At 44.3% G+C, this 19398-nt stretch overlaps 1 protein-coding gene across 2 annotated transcripts in view; it reads left to right on the forward strand.

Annotated features, from left to right (window-relative positions):
- The first annotated feature begins 9329 nt into the window (after positions 1–9329).
- Positions 9330–19398, forward strand: part of LOC125464225 (solute carrier family 2, facilitated glucose transporter member 11-like) — a 42117-nt gene continuing 32048 nt past the window's right edge. Inside the window, exons 1-5 of one of the 2 annotated variants that reach the window (XM_048556452.2) lie at positions 9330–9465; positions 15561–15659; positions 15765–15925; positions 16414–16538; positions 18991–19120. In XM_048556452.2, the coding sequence (XP_048412409.2) occupies positions 9451–9465; positions 15561–15659; positions 15765–15925; positions 16414–16538; positions 18991–19120 (530 nt within the window). In that variant the 5' untranslated portion in view covers positions 9330–9450. The other variant, XM_059655115.1, reaches the window with a different exon arrangement.

Genomic DNA, 19398 nt, shown 5'->3' on the forward strand with positions numbered 1-19398 from the left:
TCAGTCTTCTCTCCCCTGGCCCAGTCCCTGCCCACGTACATCTGCGATTCCTGTGACACTTTCGTTTTGGAATTACCAGTTCACAGGCTCCAGCCGCCTTGTCTTTACCATGGACATGCAATCCCTGTACAAGTCCATTCCCCACCAGGAGGGTCTCAGGACTCTCCGCTTCTTTCTGGAGGCCTGAACTGTGCCTACCCACCACCACCCTCCTCTGCTTGGCCGAGCTCATCCTCACTCCCAGCAACTTCTCTTTCAACTCCTGTCATTTTCTTCCTGTCAGAGGACTGGCCATAGGTACCTGCATGGGCCCCAGTTATGCCTGTCTCTTCATGGGGTGTGGAATATTTCTTGTTCCAGTCTTAGCCTGGCACCCTGCCCACAACTCTATCTCCAACAACGAGAATATCATCAGTGCTGCTTCTATCTCTCATCTGGAATTGGGAAAGTTCACCAATTTCACTTCCAATTTCCACTCTGCCCTCACATTTACCTGGTTCTCTGACTCCTCTTTCCTTCCTCAACATCTGTTCCCATTTCTGGGGATAGACTGGCCACTAATATTCACTATCTACCCACCGACCCCCACAGCTACCTGGACTACACATCCTCCCATCCTGCTTCCTGTGAAGACTCCATCTCATTCTCTCCGTTCCTCTGTTTCCATCACATATGTTCTGATGAGGCCAACTTCGACAAGGGAGCCTCCGAAATGTCCACATTCTTCCTCAACCGAGGGTTCCCCAGCTCCGTTGTCGACAGGGCCCTCAATCGGGTCCGACCCATCTCCCGCACGTCCGCCCTCTGCCCCCTCTTAGCGACCATTACACTGGCATCCGACGTCATTTCCACCACCTCCAGCAAGATGCAACCACCAGACACATATTCCCTTCCCCTCCCTTGCCCAGCTTTCACAGGGGCCGTAACCTCTGGGACACCCTCGTCCACTTTTCCTTCACCCCCAACACCACCCCCCCCCCCCCCCCCCCCGCAACAGCTGTATGGCACCTTCCCCTGCAATCAGCAAAGGTGTAACACCTGTATGTTCACTTCCTCCTTCCCAACCATCCAGGGGCCCAAACATACCTTCTTCACACAATCTAGTCTACTGCGTTTGCTGCTGACAGTGTGGTGTCCTCCTACATTGGGGAAACTGAGTGACCACTTCAAAGAACACCTATGCACAAACTGGAAAACAATGCCTCATTTTCCACTTGGGGACTCTGTAGTCCTCCAGGTTCAATATCAAAAATCAATCATTTTGGGATCCAAAGTCTCCCTACCCAACATACCAGGCCTGGTTATCACAGCCTGGCATTACACACTACCTGTTGTTAGTCATTAACAGTCCCCATTAATAGCTATTCACCCTCTTAGCAGATTGCTATCAACTCCTTTGTCTATCTAACTGCTCCTCTCTCTTTTTGGACTCTATCCCCACCTGTTGTTTAGCCCTTACTGCACCCCCACCCCCACCCTATCTTCTGCATATAAACCAACATTTTCCGAGCGACCATCAGTTCTGAGGAAGGGTTACCAGACCCAAAACTTAAATTGATCTTTTTGTTCACAGATGCTGCCAGGCCTGCTGAGCTATTCCAGTAACTTCTGTTTTTAGCTCTGCCTTCAGTCTTCCTTGCCATTTTTTCAAAAATCTCCACTAAATTAGTGAGACACGATTTCCCACGCACAATGCCATGTTGAATAGCCCTAACCAGTCCTTTCCAAATATGAATAAATCCTGTCCCTCAGCATCCCCTCCAACCACTTACCCACCAGTGACCTCAGGCTCGCTGGCCTACAGCCCCCTGGCTTTTCGTTACAGCCTTTCTTAAATAATGGCACCACACCATCCAGCCCCCGGACTTCTGGCACTTCACTCATGGCTGTTGATAATACAAATATGCCAGCAAGGGGCCGACCTATCTTTTCCCTAGCTTCCCACAAAGTTCTAATCAGGTCCTGGGGATTTATCTACCTTTATGCATTTTAAGACCCCTAGCACCACCTCTTCCACAATATGGACTCTTTTCAATTCAGCACTATTTATTTCCCCAAGTTCATTAGCGTCCATGCTCTTCTCCACTGTAAAAAACTAACAAAATATTCATTTAGTATCTCAGCCATCTCCTGTGTTTCAACACATAGATGGCCACCTTGATCTATTCTCTCCTCAATTACTCTTTCGCTTGTGTATATTTAGAATCTCTTTGGATCCTCCTTAACTCTATATAGGGCAGCGTGGTTGTTCAGCAGTTAGCATGGCTGCCTCACAGCATCAGGGACCCAGGTTCGATTCCACCCTCCTTGGGCAACTGTCTGTGTTGAGTTTGCGTGTTCTCCCTGTGTCTGTATGGATTTCATCTGGGTGCTCTGGTTTCCTCCCGTGGTCCAAAGATGTGCAGGGTAGATGGTTCGGCCGTGCTAAATTGCTCATACTGTCCAGGGATGTGCAGGCTGGATGGATTGTCTATGAGGAGTGCAGAGACAGGGCGGGTGGGCAGGATGCTCTTCAGACAATCAGCGTGGACTCTATGGGCCAAATGGCCTGCTTCCACACTTTAGGGGTTCTATGATTTGCCAAAGCTATCTGATATTCCCTTTGTGCTCTCCTGATTTCCCTCTTAAGTATACTCCTACTGACCTTATACTGTAGGGATTCACACAATCCTGGCTGTCTATACCTGATGAGCTTTTTCTTGACTAGAGACTCAATTTCTATAGTCATTCAGCATTTCCTAAATCAACCAGCCTTGTCCTTCACTCAAACAGGAACATGCTGTCTCCGAACTCTCATTCCCGTTTCTGAAGGGCTCCCACTTCCCAGCCATCCGTTTACCCTCAAAACTGCCTCTCCCAATCAATTTTCCTGTCTAATACTGTCAAAATTAGACTTACTCCAATTTAAAATTTTAACTTTCGATCAGTTCAATCCATTTCGATAGTTATTTTAAAACTAATAGAATTATGGTCACTTGCCCCCCACTGACACCTCCCTTGCTTGCCCTGCCTTATTTCCCAACAAAGTCATGTATTACTCCTTGAGTAGGTAAATGCACATATTCAATAAGAAAATTTTCTTCTATGCACTTAAATTTCTCCCCATCCAAGCCTATAACACTATGACAGTCCCAGTCTATGTTTGGAACGTGAAAATTCACCACCACATCCACCCTATTATTCGTACAAATAACTGAGATCTCCTTACAAATTTGACTGTCAATTTCCTGCTGACTACTGGGGAGGTATTCAATACCAATCCCAACAAGGTAATCCCTTTCTTATTTTCACAGTTCTGTATAACTTCACTGGGTGATCTCCCAGGAATATTCTCCCCAAGTACTTCCATAATGTTATCAAAAATGCACTGAAGAATGAAACATAGACTCGGATTTTCCTCCACAGATGCTGCTAGACGTGCTGGGCTTTTCCAGCAATTACTGTTTTTGCGCCTGATGGAGCTATCCCTGTAGGTGCATGAAGTGTGATCCAGTAATCAAACAGGAACTGAGGCAGTTTGGTATCTAGTGAAGGTCTAGGCTGTTTCTTTAAGTCTATCAAAGTTTGGACTGCCCTTGCTGTCAGACCATTGGATGATGGATGGTATGAAGGTGTCCTTATATGATGAATACGATATTAGGAAATGCTCAAATTCCCTAACAAATTCTCAAGCAATGGCCAATCCTCTTCTGGGAGCCTGTGTATTGCAAAAAGATGCACACTGTTTTGCAATTGTTGGCCCAGTGTTTGATGAATGAATTCTCTGCATGTCCAACTACTTTGAGAGAGTGTCCACAATGATGAAGGGAGAGGACCGACATAGCCCATGTATAACCAGGTCCAAGGATTACCCAGCCATTCCCATGCATGTGGGGCAGCTGCTAGCAGAACTTCTATCCCAATGGGCACTGCCCCATCAAAGCAACCATGTCTGTATCCAATCCTGGCCACCAGGCCTAACTTCTCTCAACCATCTTCATTTTGGAAATCCCTGGAAGAGTTAAGCCAGTACTACGCAGCAACCTCTGCTCAGGACAATCACTCTCTCCCCCACCCCCACAATATTATGCCTAGCTCTACTGTAATCTGGTCTCTCTGGGTCAATAAAGGTTTCATTTCTGGCTGTGATGACCCTTTGGTTTCCCACATCACCCACCAGCTGTTCCAGTTTTGCCAGGACCAGATCTTGCCATGTTCTAGGTCTGATATCATCACCTGTGACTGACAGCGTATGTGGACAGTTTTAAACTATGATGGACTCTTCCAGTGGTGAATCCACCAGTGCAAGGTTGCTCAATGCATCTGCATTTGTTACTTGTCTTCCTGGACTGTGTTCCCACACATTTCAGGGTTCCAGCCTGAATATTCTTTAACCAAATCCATCACTCTTAAAAGGTTTTAGTATCTGGTGCTTCAAGGAAAGTCAGGCTTTTAATAACCTTAAAAAGGTGCATGCTACTCATTGCTTTTCATCTGCCCCAATGTTATTTTCCTGGGGAAAAAAAAATCCTTTCCACATACTGGGCCCAGTCTTTGACAGCAGGTTCAAATGAGTCAAGTTTCCCAAATAACAGCATGGTGCCAGAAAGACCTACCCCAGTTCAAAGAGACTGTCACAAACAAATTTCCCCTCTCTCTCATCACTGCTGAACTAGCTCCATTAGAGGTCAGTATCCCATCACCAAGTCTCCCTTTATTTACACATAGACAGTCCTTGATGCTGACCATGCTTTCTCAGAGCAAGCAGAGCCTCTGATACTCCTGTTCTTATCTATCAGCCAGGGCTCCCTGACTGGGCCAAGTTAACAGCCCTGATCAGGGAATTCATCTTCTAATGAGATCCACATGGCTGACCTCATGACAATCACTACAATCGCCAATTAGTATACTTTTAGAGAGGTCTGCAAACCTCCCAATGTTACAGGAAAGCACCAGTGTCTCTCAGCATTTCCTATTCAGTTGTCTCTCTCATTCTACTGTATTCATCACAGCTGTAAACCATTTCACTTCTTTAGACTTCCACTGAACTGTCTCATACCCAGCCTTGATTTGTCAGAATTGTCATCTGACATCACTGTGGCATTTATACCCATGAGATTCGTAGGCTTATTTGTCTCCTTCTTAGCTAAATACCTGCATCCATAGAGGTTTAGCTTTTTGCAGTTAAAACACTCATTTCCCCATGCTGAACATGCCTTCTTTAGTTTTATTTGATTACCCCTGCTATATATATAGATGTGCAACTTTACGTTGATCTTTCTGCTGGTCCTTTTGTGGATGCTTACTGCTTTCCTCCAGATTGCTGCATGAGAAAGTTCAAGGCAGCTTTGCAACATAATGAATATGTCTGAGCTGCTCATCCAAATAGGGCACAGATTGGGGATTCTGGACATATTTGTCTGTTCTCCCATATACGTGGTTTAGCGGCTGATTTACAAGCTTCTGCACATGTTTATAACTTCTTTGGGAGTAAGATGGCCTAGGGTAGTTGATGGCCCAGTGGTATTATGGCTGGACTGTTAATCCAGAGACAAAGATAATGTTCTAGGAACCTGGGGTTTGAATCCCATCTTGGCAGATGGTGGAATTTGAATTCAATAAAAAAAATTATGGAATTAAGAGTCTAATGACGACCGTGAATCCATCGTTGGAAAAACCAGTCTGGTTCACTGATGTCCTTTAGGGAAGGAAGCTACCATCCTTACCTTGGTGATAATGGGAACTGCAGATGCTGGAGAATCCAAGATAATAAAATGTGAGGCTGGATGAACACAGCAGGCCCAGCAGCATCTCAGGAGCACAAAAGCTGACGTTTTGGGCCTAGACCCTTCATCAGAGAGGGGGATGGGGTGAGGGTTCTGGAATAAATAGGGAGAGAGGGGGAGGCGGATCGAAGATGGAGAGAAAAGAAGATAGGTGGAGAGGAGAGTATAGGTGGGGAGGTAGTGAGGGGATAGGTCAGTCCAGGGAAGACAGACAGGTCAAGAAGGTGGGATGAGGTTAGTAGGTAGGAGATGGAGGTGCGGCTTGGGGTGGGAGGAAGAGATGGGTGAGAGGAAGAACAGGTTAGGGAGGCAGAGACAGGTTGGACTGGTTTTGGGATGCAGTGGGTAGAGGGGAAGAGCTGGGCTGGTTGTGTGGTGCAGTGGGGGGAGGGGACGAACTGGGCTGGTTTTGGGATGCGATGGGGGAAGGGGAGATTTTGAAGCTGGTGAAGTCCACATTGATACCATTGGGCTGCAGGGTTCCCAAGCGGAATATGAGTTGCTATTCCTGCAACCTTCGGGTGGCATCATTGTGGCACTGCAGGAGGCCCATGATGGACACGTCTGCTTTCCGGAGACACCACTCTCTCCGTGACTCCCTTGTTCGCTCCACACTGCCCTCCAACCCCACCACACCCGGCACCTTCCCCTGCAACCGCAGGAAATGCTACACTTGCCCCCACACCTCCTCCTTCACCCCTATCCCAGGCCCCAAGATGACTTTCCACATTAAGCAGAGGTTCACCTGCACATCTGCCAATGTGGTATACTGCATCCACTGTACCCGGTGTGGCTTCCTCTACATTGGGGAAACCAAGCGGAGGCTTGGGGACCGCTTTGCAGAACACCTCCGCTTGGTTCGCAATAAGCAACTGCACCTCCCAGTCACAAACCATTTCCACTCCCCCTCCCATTCTTTAGATGACATGTCCATCATGGGCCTCCTGCAGTGCCACAATGATGCCACCCGAAGGTTGCAGGAACAGCAACTCATATTCCGCTTGGGAACCCTGCAGCCCAATGGTATCAATGTGGACTTCACCAGCTTCAAAATCTCCCCTTCCCCCACTGCATCCCAAAACCAGTCCAACCTGTCTCTGCCTCCCTAACCTGTTCTTCCGCTCACCCATCTCTTCCTCCCACCCCAAGCCGCACCTCCATCTCCTACCTACTAACCTCATCTCACCTCCTTGACCTGTCCATCTTCCCTGGACTGACCTATCCGCTCCCTACCTCCCCACCTACACTCTCCTCTCCACCTATCTTTTTTTCTCTCCATCTTCGGTCCGCCTCCCCCTCTCTCCCTATTTATTCCAGAACGCTCACCCCATCCCCCTCTCTGATGAAGGGTCTAGGCCCGAAACGTCAGCTTTTGTGCTCCTGAGATGCTGCTGGGCCTGCTGTGTTCATCCAACCTCACATTTTATTATCTGCCATCCTTACCTTGTCTGGCCTACATGTGACTCCAGACCCAGAGCAATGCGGTTGACTCTTAACTGCCCTCTGGGAAATTGGGGATGGGCAATGAATGATGCTGGCCAGTGATGTCCTCATCCCGTGAATGGATATTAAAAAAAATGTTTTTCTCTTAGCAGTTGCACTTTTAGCGTAGAATCTCATGTGCTGAAGATAATTCCAACTTTGATTTCATTTTCGGGTGCCTTAATGCAGTCACATATCTATCAATATGTTCTGTTTTACTTTGAGCTCTGATGTTGAACATATGCTGCTTATAAGTCAGGTTCAAAATGTGCCTTTAATGCTTTGAAAATTGTTGCAACTTTTTTTTCTTTCCTTTGGAGTGATTTACGTGGAATTCAGTTTGTAACAGAGATGAAGGTTTGGCTATTTGTAGCTGCTCCTGTTTGTTCATTTCTTGAGATTTCTTCATTTACAGGAATATGGCACTTTCCCCAAGCCTGCTTGTGGAATGGGCTGGAACTTTGAGGCTTGAAACGGGGATGAGAGGATGAATCTTAAAAAGTAGCAATACACTATAATGTTGTTACTAAAGACGTTTGAATATTTTGTTTGGATTTTCCACTAGCTTTGTCGAATTTAATTTCCCTGCCAAGGTTTACCCTCCCCATTAGAACTGGAGAAAGATACGAGAAGTGCAAGTTGACATTTTGCAGCATCATCTTAATGGAACAGGTAATTTCAAGTAAAGGAGCTTGATTTTCCACATTTTCTCTCTTACTCCTTTCAACCTTAGAGCTGTCCTGTCTCGTCCTTGGAACTTGATCCTAAGTTCCTCATTGAGAACATTTTGTAGGTGGCTGTATACTGTCACTGGCAGAGCTTTCTGTAAATAACTGACAGTAGGGGTGGAAGAATGCTACGGTTCCTGTCAATAAGTGACATTAAGATAACAAGCTTTCACACGTGTAGGAGAAGTGGGAAGTATGCACAAAGGTAATTTGCAATATATGTTATTGAAAACCTTTGATTCATTTCAGATTTCAGATTCTTCTGCTATGTGTTTCACAGGCTCTTTCTGAGATGTCCAATAGATCATCCATTCTTCAGGCTTTGAAAAGAATTGGCCAAGAGCTTTTGCTCAGCTAATGGGCTACAGAAGCCACAATGACACCCTATTAACCCAAGCTGATTTTATGACCTGAGGATCATTTGCAATTGGCCCTCTGCACTACAGTCTTTGTGGTTTAAATATCCCATCTTAACGTGGCAGGGAACATAGTGCCTCACCGAATTTAGGTTACTACATCAGAGGACGGATTTCCATGGCAATCACTGACTACTTCTTCACTAATTGAGTTGGTTGTTGAGTAACGAGGGTGGCGATGTCAGACTGACGACCGCCCCCCCACCCCCGGCCCAGACTCGCAGGCTAGGCCAAGTCACCAGGCCCACGGCTGGGGCCTCCTGGGTACCTGAAGGAGGAGGGGTGGTGGCCTTGGCACAGTTGGCAGTATCTTCCTCAGCGTGAAGGTCTTCTTCATCTTCGTCTTCCAGGTGTTCCAGACGCCTGGCAGGTAGTCTTGTCTGGGAGTGGCAGGGTCAGCCCAACGTGGCTGTCTTCTTCGGCAGAGGCTTCCAGAAGAGTGTTCCAAGTGGGTTGGAGTGGTGGTCTCATCCTAGCTGTATCTTCAGGGTATTCCATTGTTCCTCAATTGGCTTTCCCTGAGCTTGGGAGCCTTAGCTGATCTGTGATTGACTTTATCTTCATTTTACTCTTTTACATTATTAATGTTTGTCTTCAGGCATTGATGTAGGTGCCATCATGGGGTGACTTATGAAACTTTCCACTGTATTTTTCATGTAAAAGTACATGTGGTAATAGATTTCTATTGTATTCTATATTCAAGTATTACAGGTCTCTCACTTTTGGGTTTTGCTATTTAGGAACTTTCTTGCAACACCAGTCCAGGACAGAGTCAGCAGAAAGAAACACAGTCAAAATAACCCACCGTTAACCTTACAACACTCCTGTGACTGCATGTAAATGGGTAACTTCAATGTTACTGCACATAAGGAGTGAAAAATCATTCATTTACTTCACGTGTGAAGTAAACAAATGGTCATATCATCCATTTAACTGGGATTTTATCATGTGATCCTAGAAAGTGCAGACACATATCATTTAATACAATGCTCAATGAATACGCTGGTCAGAATCAATGACCACTTAAGTAACTAAGGGCTGAAGACAACAATAGCAGTGATGCTGAGGAAGTTGGTGAGGGTTTAACTGTGTTTTTCTTCAGCTGAAAGAGTGAAATCGGCAAGAGGTTGTTAATTGAATCAGCAACATTTCTCCTGGAAAATGGCCTCCAAGCATTCCCAGCAAATGTATCTTTTCAGTGTTGGGCCAGATAATTTATTATTATGTTAGTGAGCCAATGAGGGGAATTGAATATGTGCAAATTAAGTGAAAGTTATTTCCTTTTGAATATTTTTTTCAATTTCTATCGTAACGTGTTAATTAATTCTGGTAAGTGCACCTTCAAAATGCTTTTGGTTGGTGTAACTTGAAGTTTCATGGATGATGTTCAGTGTGGATATTTTATGTGCTGCGTCACAATGTAAAAGTATCCAGGGCTAGAAAGAAACAGGAGTAAATGAAGTAAAGCAACACTACAGTTGAAAAACAAATTCCTATACAGGGTATGCCAATGGCAGCTCTAGCATTCATTGCCCATTCCTAAATACCCTTAAGGAGATGGTAGCGAGCCGCTATCTCTACAGTACTACATTAGTAAAGTTAAGGAGGCAGCTCCAGAATTTTGACTCATCAACAATGGAAGAGCAACAATCTATTTTTTAAGTCAAGATGGTTTCTAACTTTGAGTAAACTTGAAGGTATTGTTCCTGTCTGCTCTTTTGTCTTATTCTTCCAGATGGTAAGTATTGCCTATTTGGGAAGACATGCAACAAGTTAATGTAGCGTGTCCTGTGGATGGTATATGCAGTAGCCAGGGTGTTGGTGTGAGTGTGTAGAGATGTCGATGGGCTGCTAGTTATACAGGCTGCTTTTGCGCTGTCAGATGCTGAGCTTCTTGTCGGAATTGCTCTCATTTAGAAGAGTTCTATTCCATTCCAAATGTGTGTCTCATAGATGGCTGAAATGATTTGAGGAAGTTGGGAAGTGAATGCCTTGCAACAGAATACTGTTACAATGGTGATGTTCATATGATTGCATTTTAGGACTGTATCTTTCAACCCATAAGAGATTTATGTTTTGGGAATATACTTCTAAATTTGGAGTAAATAACAGGGTTATGTGTGTCTGAGCTGAAGCACACCTGACTGTAAAAGCTGACTAGGAATTAATGAGGATCAAATAGAAGATGCATGTTGCATGAATGAAAGGGAATATTAAGTATATTTACAATTAAAGGCAATTACAGCTGTGGGTATGTTCAGAACTGAAAGATTTTAAGTCTCCTGAAAGCCTTCGAAACATTACAAGAATGCTGTTCTGCAACCTAGCGTTTTGTTTCTAAGATGAAAGGCTGTTGTAGTCGGTGATATTTAATTAACATTTCTATTTGGAGACAGTAGTAAAGTATTGCGCATTGCCATGAATGAGTTGATGGGGGAAACTTTTTCAGGATCAAGTTCACATAGATATAGGACCATCAGACAAGACACATCAGCGCCCTTCGTCCTGCGTAGCTTGGGTGCACTGAGAGCTGATGGAAGGAGAAATTAATGTTAACCGGGTCTGCATTTCAAACAGGAAAAAAAACTAACGTATTGTTCACTGCTTAGAATTGGGAGCAGCTCATGATAGAGGGTAGCAAAAACAGGAAGGCAGAGGTAGAGGAGGAAACCTACTATAACCTTCATATGAGAGGCAGTTAGCCTGGGAGTAGACTGGGAAAATGCAGTCTGTGTCTGACCAAAGCCAGAACCAGTAATAGACAGACCCTTAGGAATTGTTTACATCACTAAGCCAGAAGGCAGTGAGGCTTCCACATGAGCTGAACTGTCCAAAGTTGTGGGGTGTTAAAAGTTAGCTAGTGTTGTCTTGCTGAATGCTAGTGGAAGGATCCCAAGAAATTTCCTACTTTAGAGACCATGTGGAATTCTGAGGAGAAACCAAAGTGAATTCCTGAGAGCGGTAGCATACTTTAGGTTACTCTCAGAAAAAGTGACTGACCCAACAAGATACTCTTGAAAAGTATAAGGTAACTCTTGGGTGGAACTTGAAGTAAAATGACATTGATAGCATTAGCAGTTAAAAATTATACTGTTAAAATGATTTTTTAAAATAAAAGTGAAATTTGTTTCTGTATAAAAGGGCAAAATGTTGTGGCATTGCTCTTGCGGTTAAATACAGGGTGGTCCAATTTTTCTTTAATTATCAATAGATTTAAGGGTATCAAAACAAACTTAGTCTTCGACCTTTTGTGGTAGCCAGACTTATGTGGCTGTTTCAGTTAAATGTTTGGCTGGTGATGCCTTTGGGGTTTCTAATGGTTGGGGATTAGACGCTGGTAATGTTTCTGTCTGTCAAAGGGAAATGGTTAGAGTGTCTCCTGCGCTGGGGGGGAGGGGTCAATGGAGAGCAGCGTCAACTTTGAGCCAGTGTGTTGCAGGTTCAAGTTTTATCCCATGGACTGGTTTACACGAGTCTCGGACCCTGGTCTGCCAGCTGAAAAGTTGAGGGTGTGCCCCCCTAGGTAAACAAATGTCTGCCCTTTGGCCATTTAATGACCATTAGTAGATTGGCACCCCTCAGGGTCAGGAAGTCCTACTTTGAGTTGGTGCTGGTCAGGTGGGTGGCTTGCAGCTCTGTACTCCTATGTGTACCCGTGTGCACTAGGCAGTAATGATGGTCACTGCTGGCACTACAGGCAGTCCCCAATGGGAATAGCACTGGAACTGAACACTGAGTGGGGTGAATTTCACCGGGGTGAGGTTGGTGGGACCTGTGAGCAGGTAACAAGCCAGCTTAAAAGGCCATGGGTTGGCTGAATGTGTGTATGGGGGTGGGGGTATGGAGAAAGGGGGTGTGTAGGTCAATGAGGGAGTTGTGAAATTGGGGATTTACTCTAACTGGCACAGTGGACCCCCATATATTCCCCACGCCTTGCCTGACACCAGCTAAAGGTGGTGGGCTTCCCCCTCATTATGGGTCTCCCCTGCCACAGGTATAAAGCGATACTGGAGTTTATTAACTGGCCACTTCAGGGCCTCAATAAACCCAAAGTGGCAAGCCATTTGACTTTTCCACTGCCCCCAGTGAATAATTCACATAATTCAAGGCTGGGTGGGTAGGCAGTACGAAGGTCACATGCTGGATTTTACAAACACCCAGCCTGCCACACCTTCAAACCCACCAGTAAGAAATCTGAGCTCCAGCCCCTAGACCTGAGCAGAAAAATCAAAATGACTGAGTAGTACTGAAGCAGGCTGACCCTGACCTTGGCAGTGGGAATGTTACTTGTCATCTATAAAACTAAGCCTGACTGTTCTCCAGATCTCGCTGTATTCAGGTGTGGGTTGCTTCATTGTGGTCAAATGCTCTGTTGATGTCAAAGGCAGTTTTCTCACATCCCTAGGCAATCTAAAAACCAGGTATTCTGTAAAACCAGTGCGGGGACAAACATGAATACTGGGCTTTTCTTTTATACATTGTAAGCATTATTTAAAAGCTAGCTGCTTACTCTGCTTGTGTTGCATGTTTTGTTAGGTTTCAGCTTCAGAAATTATACCCATCTTTGCTCGCTGAGAGGTTCAATACTATGCTTGAGGGTAGATAGGAAGATTGGGATTTTTTTAATGCACTCACAGGACGTGGGCATCTCTGGCTCGGCCAATGTTTAACTGCCCGTTACTAATTGCTCAGAGGACAGTTAAGAGTCAACCACATTGCTGTGGTTCTGGAGTCACATGTAGGCCAGTCCAGGTAAGGATGGCAGACTTCTTTCTCTGAAGGACATTCATGAACCAGATGGTTGCTTTTTTATTCCTGACAATTGACAATGGATTCATGGTTAGCATGAGACGCTTAATTCCAGGTTTTTTATTGAATTCAAATTCCACCATCTGCAAAAGCAGGATTTGAACCCAGGTCCCCAGATCATTGATAACAAAGTGTGAAGCTGGATGAACACAGCAGGCCAAGCAGCATCTTAGGAGCAGGAAAGCTGACGTTTCGGGCCTAGACCCTTCATCAGATGAAACATCAGCTTTTGTGCTCCTGAGATGTTGCTTGGCCTGCTGCGTTCATCCAGCTCCACACTTTGTTATCTCAGACTCTCCAGCATCTGCAGTTCCTATTATCCCCCCAGATCATTGGTTGTGTTTAATAGTCTAGCAATAATACCACTAGGCCGTTGCCTTCCCTAATGGTCTCAAGTGTAGCTGAATTGTAACTTAAGACATAGCTTCTCATCTTTGGCCTGATCAGGCCAGTTTTGTGATCCCAGCAAAACTTGAGCCTGGGTGTTATTTGCTGCCTCTTGCCAGAAGGATGACTGTGAAGAGATGGTTGTCTCTGTGTTTATGAGGTTAGTTTAGTTGAATAATTAGTAAATGCTCGGAGCACAGTTTTGGCTTTATGCTGGAAACAGACTGAAAAGAGCAAGCAGGCCTGAAAAACACATGCCCTTAAGGTCAGAGGCAACATCAAAATGATAAAGCGAAAGGAAACACAGATTAGATGCAGGAAATGGATTCTATGGAACAAGATGTTGTGGCAATAAATATTTAACAAGATACCCATGTTCCTGTAGCAGGTAGGTGCAAGCAGGTTTGTATTGCTTGTCATTTCAGGGCACCACCTGCAATTATCTAACCTAACTTAGTCTGGCAGAGGTGGAGTCAGTTTCAACAGCATGTTCAGTATTTAAACTTTCTTAGGAAGCCTGGTATCTGGGGAATGTTCTGCTGAGTTGTTGACTCCTTTGCACAGGAGAAGTAATGTCATATTGAGGTTCACCTCTTCTCAAGTTGGAACTTCAGCTGAAAGTCATGGTTTATGCCATTCCCCAGAGCTGCCAATTTGCTGCCTGTTTCCTGAACTAAGAGTCAAATCCATTTTTCAGGTAGACTCTGCGTTCCAGTCTCTGCCAGAGTGTTTCTTTGCCGGCTTGGTGGGATTTGGTGAATTTAGTCTTACCACTAATTGCCTGTGTCTGGTGTGCTCAGATAGCCTCTGCTGCTGTTTTACACACCTTTTTCCTTGTTGAATAAAACAGAATTAATTACTGTGGTAATTTTTGGCCAGATAACTTTAAAGATCCCCTGAACTGCCTGTAGCTACATTGGACACAATCACACATGACTTCTGGTTATCAGACCAATCTGCTATCACTGTAGTTTGCACTGCTGCCTCACAGCACCAGGAACCCAGGTTTGATTCCACCTTCGGGCAACTGTGTGGAGTTTGCACATTCTCTCCATGTCCATACGGTTTCCTTCCACATTCCAAAGATGCGCAGGTTGGGTGGATTGGCCATGGTAAATTGCCCAAAGCATCCAGGGATATGCAAGCCATGTGGATTAGCCATGGGAAATGAGGGTCACAGGAATGGGTGGGGTGCTCTCTGGATGGACAGTTTGGACTCAATGCGCTAAATGGCCTGCTTCCACACCGTAGGAATTCTACAAAATAGTGGGAGTTTTGGAGAAAATGGCTGTAGGTTTGGCAAATGAGGATCCTTTAACCTACTTCATGAGTTAAAGGATTGTCAAGTGATTTTGTATCAGTCATTGGCTCTATCTGAGTTTTGTAAAGATTTAATACCACTGTGACCATCATACAGCTTCTGAGCAATGGCATTACGAAATCACAGAGTCTCCAGCAAGAGGAGGCTCCCTTGATGTGACTGGAAGGGACCATTTGGCCAAGTATATGAATCCTGGGGGTGAAGACAGGCATTTGCATAATGTTTGAGGTATGGTAACACTTGATTTAGGTTCTCTCAAGAAATGTTCTTCAGCCTCCGAATCCAGGCCAGCAATTGAAATATCCCTAACCTCCACCTCACTAGTTCAAAGGATTTCCTATCCTGCCCATTTGAGTTTCTGAAACAAAACAGCAGCTGTAAGACAGACCTCTGAAATAAACTGAGTTGAAAATAAATGTGTTGGAATTAAAGCAAAATCAGCATGATCACTCAGGAGAAAATAAAAGTCTTTGTTGTAAAACTGCTGCATCCCGTTGCATAAAAACACTGAATGACTTCAAAAGGGATGGATCTGAAATGCTTTGGGATACCTCAAGGATGTGAAGTGCCTTGTGTGAGTCCAAACTTAAATTTCACTGTAGATAGCTGTTGTATAAGAGTAACTGTTTCTGTTTCCTTTGTGCCCCTGTAGCTACAGATTAGATGTCTCCTCCTGACGATCTTCGCTGCGTGTATTGGTGGCACCTTCCAGTATGGGTTTAACCTGACAATCATCAATGCATCAACGATTGTGAGTCCCGAGCAATGGTCAACTTGAAAAAGTCAGATGCCCCCATATTTATCAAGAGACAACTAAAACTAAATTTATATTTTCTTTCTATTGTCAAAATGACAGTCCATTCAAAAGTTTATCAATGAGACGTGGACTGAGCGCTATGGCACGCAACTGGAGAAGCAGGTCATCACAATGTTCTGGACCTTTATTGTGGCTGGTTATTCTGTTGGAGGATTGGTCGGGGCACTTATTGCGGGACCCATGGCAGTAAGGTTTGGAAGGTAGGAGCTACACCAGGGAAACTCAAACCAATATTGGTTATAATGCCAAGAAGCGTAACAGAATTTACATAAATCGCCATTAATAAAAACTGAGTAGGTCTGTCTAAAATTAGAGACAATGCATTGAAAGTCTGGTTTCCAACTCTCAGACATTAATTCCCATTCATGAAAATTGCTTCTGAGTCAAGTTAGCTGCACTGTTAAATGATTTGCAAGTCTCTGAAATACCCTCCTCTCCCATCATCCACCCGCTCCAACAATAATGTTTGGTGTGAGGATGAGACTTACAGAATCAGGGTGCTTAAATATCTGCATTGAGAACGCTAATGTGTTAACCATTTTATGGAAATTGAGGATAGTCAAGGAAAAATATAGTTCTTTTGATCTGCCTGGGAAAATTCTCGTGAAAATGTTTGAGGGAGGAAATTACTACGGCTGTAAACCCGCACATTTTATTGGTAAACTCTACTTATTGTGTATTCTACCAGGAGAAATTCGCTTTTGCTCAGCAACATTTTCGTACTCTTTGGAGCTTTGCTGACGGTTCTTAGCAGAACAGCAACATGCTTTGAGTTGATCATAGCTGGGAGGTTCTTTTCTGGAGTAAACTCAGGTAATGGGTTAAATACATTCGGGTGTAGAAATTGGCCTGTAGGAGGGCCAGCGAAATGGAGAGTACAGAATTGGCCGTCGTGTATATTCCTGCCTGAAATACCTGCTGCTCAAGTACACTCAACCAGATAAACCCTCTGCCCAATATAAAACACCAAAATATTCCCTTCCTGATATATACAGCCGACCAGATATACACTTCGCCCAATATAAAACACTAATATATTCCCTTCCTGATACATACACCCCAGATATACACTACACCCAATATAAAACACCAATAAATTCCCTTCCTGATAAACACCCACTCGATAGACTTCATACCCACTATCACAGAAGTGTTATGGTACAGAAGGAGGATATTTGCTCCTGCAAATGAGCATCATGACTTAGTCCCTTATTCCTGGTGTTTCTCAGTTAATTCCATACATAGCTATTCCTTTTAAGAAGCACACTCTTCGAAATTACATAAGTTTTAAGAAAATACCTTGTACAGTTCCCACCAATGAGCTTCCCGAGAAACAGTGAAAAGGAAAGCACCTCTTCCCCAAAATTCACCAAACTCCCCCGTTAGCCAACTTTACATCTTGTAGTAAACCTGAGTAAAATCATCTCTCTCCCCCACTGCATTGAATTCTCACTTTGAATCAAATTCGAGGATGTACCCACTGCGTCGCTGACTGTCTCTAGTGAAATCTCTCTCACACTGGCTGTGTGCCATTACTACCTGCCTGACATGTACCCAACCCACTGTCCTATATAAACTCACCTATTATACACTGTACCTCATGTATACACTGTCCCGTATGCACGCCTCCTGATATTCTCCATGCACAATAATATAAACTAACCACTATACACTTTTTCTCCTATCACTCTGATATATACACTGCTCATTATGCACAATGCTTAATGTACTCCCTAACCGATATGCATCTTGCCCAACATATACCCTACCCAATATTCATTTTACCCACTGAACTCCCTACCCAGTATATATCCCACTCAAAGTATACCTGATTGTATATACATGCCACCATTATACACCTGCCCCCCAATACGTACTTGCTTGATGCACACAAAGACCATATACATCTGCTTGATATATTCTCTGCTTGATATACACACCGCCCAATATACACCCCCACCTAACATTTTTCCTGACCAATTCGGGCACTAACCTACATCTGTTCTTTCTGTTGCACCCCCTGCTCAATATGCATCCTGACAAATATACATCCTGTTCAATATATGCTGTGCCCAAAATATTCCCTGTTTGATAGGCTCATACTCCCCAACCAATGTTCCCTCCATCTCATATGCTTCTCATTTGATATTCTTTTTAACCATGCTTTTGGTCTTCTGGTCTAATAACACCTTATAGGGGTCATTGCCAAATTTGGTTTAATAATGCTCTTGCAAAGCATGCTATGGTGCTTAATTATGTTAAAAAGTGCGTAAATTCAAGTTGTTGCAGTTGTAATGCATTTTGCTGTTGCACTGCAAGATATGAGTGCAAAAGCTGTAGCAATGTTGATTGTGTGAGGCTGACGTGAGTCAAGGGACGGGGCTACTTGGCCTGGATGGTGAGATGGTGAGTGAAACAGGTATGGTGACTGGAGAAATGTGTACAAGTGGTCCATTCATAAGGATATGTGAGGTAAATGCACTTACTAAGCTTGTGTAAGGTCATTGAACTATTTTGCAAGATTCACTTGGACCTAGGCTGTTGGCATTCAGAGTGAAGACTATCTGCTCCCACTATCTTTGTAATGTCTGTCTGAAGGTTCAGCTGGTCACCTGGGAATCAGGGACCTCTCTCTTTCAGTCAGCCTCTTGCCCCAGTGTTACCAGCGCTACACTGCAGTGCGTAGGGTCATGCTCTCTGGCTTATTACACCATTTCCAACTCTTTCTTCCTCTTAACTCCTCATTTAGCAGTTCCAGCAGCTTTTGCAGTAACAGTACAATCACGTGTAAGAAATGCAGTCTAGCTTCAAGGACAGCAGATTTGCTTGAAATGAAATATAAACAGAAGATGCTGGAGATACTTAGGAGATCTGTGGAGAGAACAACAGTCACTGCCTTAGGTTAGTGACATTTCATTGGAACTGGTGGTGCAGGTCTTAAACGAGATTGGATCCCTTGATGAAATATCCATGCTACATTTTAAGTTATTAGGCAGCACAAGTTATCAGGCTGCACTCATTGCTACTCCACATCATAGGTCAGTCATAAAAACACAGTCATCACGCCAGGCTTCCAATTTCCCTACTCTGACTCTCCATTGTTAATTTCCAAGCAAAATATGAGCTTGCTATAACGTACCTTGAAATCACAGGTGCAGGTTGAATCGTTTGGAAGTGTTGTGGGTATTAAGTGAATGCAGATTAGAAAAGAATGGCTGATCCATAAGCATGTGATATATTACTGAATGTTTCCTTTTGCTGTGAGGTGTGGGGATGAACATTAATCCCATGTATCTCGGTGAGAGTGCACCGAAGGAAATCCGAGGAATGGTGACCCTGTCGTATGCTCCATTCACTGCAGCTGGATTAGTGCTGGGACAGACCATTGGACTGAGGTGAGTCCTATGTTTCACAAAAGCTCTGCACAACCGGTGAGTCAAGGCACCGAAATCATTTTTATCGTGGGCTCATCTTGAGATTCCTCTAGGGTACTTTTATGATTTTTGGGCTCCATCTTTTTGGTTTTCAAGAGCTCCTGTCTCATTCTTGCTAGCTCCTTCATTTGCATGATGCAGTCGCGTAATATCATGACCTTCAGTATTTGTGTGGATGTGTGGATTATTTGGACTCACCCAGGAGAAGAATAGAAGAAATGATCAATATCCTGAATAAT

This window comes from Stegostoma tigrinum, chromosome 26 (assembly GCF_030684315.1).
Source record: "Stegostoma tigrinum isolate sSteTig4 chromosome 26, sSteTig4.hap1, whole genome shotgun sequence".
In the NCBI taxonomy this organism is placed as follows: domain Eukaryota; kingdom Metazoa; phylum Chordata; class Chondrichthyes; order Orectolobiformes; family Stegostomatidae; genus Stegostoma; species Stegostoma tigrinum.